The sequence below is a fragment of the Gossypium hirsutum genome, chromosome D01, assembly GCF_007990345.1.
Source record: "Gossypium hirsutum isolate 1008001.06 chromosome D01, Gossypium_hirsutum_v2.1, whole genome shotgun sequence".
Lineage (NCBI taxonomy): Eukaryota > Viridiplantae > Streptophyta > Magnoliopsida > Malvales > Malvaceae > Gossypium > Gossypium hirsutum.
The window spans coordinates 26,833,701-26,838,328 of NC_053437.1; the positions used below are offsets into that span (position 1 = coordinate 26,833,701).

At 40.8% G+C, this 4,628-nt stretch overlaps 1 protein-coding gene across 1 annotated transcript; it reads right to left on the reverse strand.

Annotated features, from left to right (window-relative positions):
• Positions 1-639: 639 nt before the first annotated feature.
• LOC107921647 (uncharacterized) lies at positions 640-2,344 on the reverse strand. The gene is made up of 8 exons (XM_016851476.1): positions 2,188-2,344; positions 2,070-2,143; positions 1,741-1,980; positions 1,511-1,699; positions 1,291-1,393; positions 1,148-1,222; positions 886-1,033; positions 640-796 (listed from the first exon to the last, which is right to left on the reverse strand). Exons 1-8 carry the CDS (start codon positions 2,342-2,344, stop codon positions 640-642), a joined length of 1,143 nt encoding a protein of 380 aa, XP_016706965.1.
• Between the last annotated feature and the right edge of the window lie 2,284 nt (positions 2,345-4,628).

The following is a 4,628-nucleotide window of genomic DNA, read 5'->3' on the forward strand; positions in this document are numbered from 1 at the left end:
CTAGGAAACTACGAAGCTCAAATACATTTTTCAGTTGCTTCCACTCAACTATAGCTTCTATTTTCTTGGGATTGACTCGAATTCCTTCCACAGTTACCACATAACCCAGAAAAATAACTTCTTGTAACCAAAACTCGTATTTACTAAACTTAGTATACAACTATTGTTCTCGGAGTATCTGAAGTAAAATGCAAAGGTGAGTATCATGTTTAGATTCAGTTTAAGAGTAGATTAAGATGTCATTGATAAAAACCACTACAAATTGGTGTAAGTACGGTTGGAACACCCGATTCATTAAATCTATAAACACTGCTAGGGCATTCGTCAACCCAAAATGAATTACCTAGAAATCGTAGTGACCATAACAAGTTCTGAAGGTGATTTTGTACACATCAATCTCTTTGACCTTGAGCTGATGGTAACCAGAATGGAGATCAATTTTAGGGAAAATAGATACCCCTTGAAATTGGTCAAACAAGTCGTCAATCCTCGGTAACAAGTACTTATTCTTGATTTTCAACTTGTTCAACTATCGATAATCTATGCCCATCCTCATCGACCCATCTTTCTTCTTAACAAATAACACTGGTGCCCCCATGGAGACACACTCGGTCGGATGAACCCTCTATCAAGAAGTTCCTAAAGCTGCTTTTTTAACTCGATTAGCTCCTTCGGTGCCATGCGATAGGGTGCAATGGACACCAGAGCAGTACCTGGTAACAGATCAATACTAAATTCCACCTCTCTATCCAGAGGTACTCCCGGTAATTCCTCAAGAAAAACATCCAAAAATTCCCTTACGATGCGTATAGTTCCCACAAAAAGCTTTATGAAAACAGATTGGATACGTAGGTAAGGTATGCCTTGCACCCCATTTGGACTAACTTGTCTGCTACAAGAGCTGAGATTACATTAGAGAGGTAATCTCGATGCTCACAAACCATGATTACCTCGTCATTCTCATCTGTCCTAAGAGTAACTCTCTTAGTTGCACAATCTAAACTGACCCAATATTCTACAAGCCAATCGATTCCTAGAATCAAATCAAACTCATTAAAGGGTAACACCATCAGATTAACTGGGAATACCATACCCTGGATTTCTAGGGGTACCCGTTTGTATACTTTATCAACCCGAACTAACTAACCCAAAGGACTCATCATAGAAAACTCTCTAGCAGTATTTTCAGCAGTTAAATCCAAATTTGCAGAAACAACGCTTTCTATATACGAGTGAGTAGATCCAATATCAATGAGAGCATAGTACGGGAAAAATGAATAAAGAATGTACCTACAATAACATCAGCATCATTGCTATCCTCGCGGTGTCTCATTGCATAAACTAGTGTCGGATGATGAACCTCAGTCTGACCTGCACCTCTGCCCGGTGCTCTCTGTCCTCTCCCCAAACCATAGCCCCTTATACCAGTACCACGGCCTCTAGGTGGTTGCTAAACTACTCTCGAAGGCTAAAGAAAACTGAGAGCTAGAGTCTGTGTAGCAACTAGCACCTGATCTGGTTGACGGGGCCAATCCCTAACATGATGCTCCATCGACCCGCAACGGAGGAACGCTTCTAACTTCCTCCAGCACTCGCCCAGATGGTGTTTCCCACAATCACTGCATAGTTGAATCTCAATCACTACAGTTGGTGTCTCGGGTCTTAGGGGCTTATCAAACCTCACCTGTTTCTTAAGGCACTGTCCAGAACCAGAGGGACCCAAATCCCTCTTAATCTTACTCTGATCCCACTCGAGTCATGCCGCTTGCGCCCATTGCGCTTCACCTCTTCCACAATCTTTTCCTTGTGAACCAGAACTGCAAAGACCCACTCCCTCTGAGGAGCTATTAGAACTCGCAGATCATACCTCAATCCTTCCTCAAACCTCACGCACTTATTGTAGTCAGAAGCTACCACTGCCCGTGCATACCTATTCAGTCGTAAAAACTCAGCTTCATATTCCGCCACAGATCGGTTGCCCTAAACTAGGCTCATAAACTCGCTTCAGTGAGCCTCAACATAACTCGCCCCTACATTCTGAAGGCGTTCTTGAAATAATCCTAGTTAACCTGTCCAGGCTGAGCACCCTGTTCAACCATCAGCCACCACTGATAAGCCTCATCCCGAAGTAAGGACACTGCACCTTTAATTTTTGAGTGGGAGTGCAATCAAGGTCGGACATAATACGCTCAATAGCCTCAAGCCAATACTCAGCAACAGTAGGAGTGACTCTTATGATGCCCCTGAAAAATTTAGCCCCATTCGACCGGAGTCTTTCAGTAACGGACCCTCGACCTCTCGATCCAGAATAGGTCCCTGCGACCTTCTCTAGTGTTCGAATCATGGATTAGGACAGTGTGCCGTTCCCAGCCATCGGAGTCTGAGACTCTGTCTCAGCGGTAGAAGTACCAAATGTCTCGCTGGTCTCTAGGTTGGGCATACTACCCATAGAGGATGACTCTGCTTGACCTCCTCCTCAGTATCCTCAACGTCCACGAGTACCACATCCACGACTACCACGCGAACTCATTTTGGCAATTTAGCTACAATGTCAAAGTCCACAGATAAGTTTAGACATCCAACAGGATGATTTCACTAGTTCATATCAAACATTTAACCAGATAACAGTTTATGTAATTCAATCATTATAACAGAACAAAAATACTTATAGGGTCAGCGTCAGAGGTTAGATCATTTGCTAAAGTTTTAGTTTCTAGATTAATTAAGATACTAAATTATCAACTCACTACTTTTTATCACACATTATGATCCCAAACACAGTCCGAGTGTTGAAAAACTTGGCTCTGATACCACTAAATGTAACACCCTAAACCCGGTGTACATAGCCAGACCAAGTTTAAAGAGTTACATCATCGATACTAAAAATACCACAATTATAACACAGTCGAAATAAACTATTCACCACATAATATTCATTACAGCAATTAAATAAGTATATATAGTCTTCAAAAATACCATAACATTATAGAATACCAACATTCCTAATAGTAATACTTAAAAGAAAGATAAAGGCTTGACCGAGCTCCCGCGATACCGACCCGTTCATGTCTGAGAACCACCTGAAATCTAATCAATAACAAAGTGAGTTATGAACTCAGTGCGTAGAGGAAGTTGGTGTAATTAGAACACATTTATAAGATAGTTTTCGAATTCCAAGATTCGGTTTGGTAACAGAAGCAATTTCAGTTCAGATCCAGGACAGATTAGTACATATACAAAAGTGTCTGTCTGACACGGTTACAGAGACGCAGCTTAGCTGCTAGATCGAAATGGGACAAAACATCAGATTCAAAATATACGCATTGTGGCTTAGCCAATAATTCAGAGCAGGTTACTTCCTTCTTCACAATACCCCAACCCATGCAAATGCAGAGTACAAATGTCCACAATATGTGTTCAGTCATTCTAAATTATCTCATAATTAGATAATACAATTCAATATCAGAACAACTATCACAATACACATATAGTTATGTTATTCGTATGTCAGTTATAGAGCATCAAAGAGTTCTTGTACAATCAGATTCAGATCATTCATACATTGGGGAGGTCAATATTAGTATTGGACAACACTCACGGCCTTAAAAAAATAGGATTCACACCTTATTTATATGCCACATGGCCTGGACACACGCCCATGTCCTTGTCCATATGACTCATACAGCCTGGACACATGCCCATGTCCTTACCCGTGTGACTCACATGGCATGGGCACATGCCCATGTGTTCTGCCTATGTGGTTTCAAAATGTAAACAATGAGTTACATGGCCTAGACACACGCCCGTGTCCTTGCTCATATGACCTACACGGCCTAGGCACATGCCTATGTCCCTGGTCATGTGGTCCTATGTCACAAATAGTGAGTTATACGGCCTAGATACACATCCATGTCTATTGCCCGTGTGGACCCTGCACTGACATGGCCACACACGGCCTGGACACATGCTCGTGTGCATTTCCTGTGTGGCTTCAAGTTGATAAACAATGAGTTACATGGCCACCCACACGGCTTGGCACACGATCGTGTCGTATTGACAGCCACGTTTTTTGATGTTTGAAAATCGCAGAACTAAGGGTTTTCGATACGCACCTGAAGGGATTACGAAGCGATAAAAACATAAAGGATCACCGAAGCTTAAAATAATCATTTAGTCACACAATTAAGCCCTTTAAAAAAATTCCTGATTACGCGCATAATGCATATGTTGAAAGTTTCGACACAACTTTCAACGAAACCAAAACTTACTAAAAATTCAACGATGATCATTGAAATTGTCATTTTGCTATTCCCTACTTCTGATATTCCTGCCTAATAGTGAAACAACTAATCGTTTATTAGAAATTCTCACAACGAAAAAATACTCAATTTAAAGCAAGTTATGAAACAAAGAAAAATAATGGAAACATACGAATCGACAGTGACTTACTCGATATCCTTCTGACCAATGACTAACGTCAAAATTGCAACTAACCTTGTACTCCTTATGACCACGATTAGCAAAAATTAAAAGAAAGCAAAAACAAACAAAAAAGGAAAAGAATGAGAGGAACGCAGAAGAAAATAAACTAAAGAAAATATATATAAATTTTAGAACCAACGTTAATT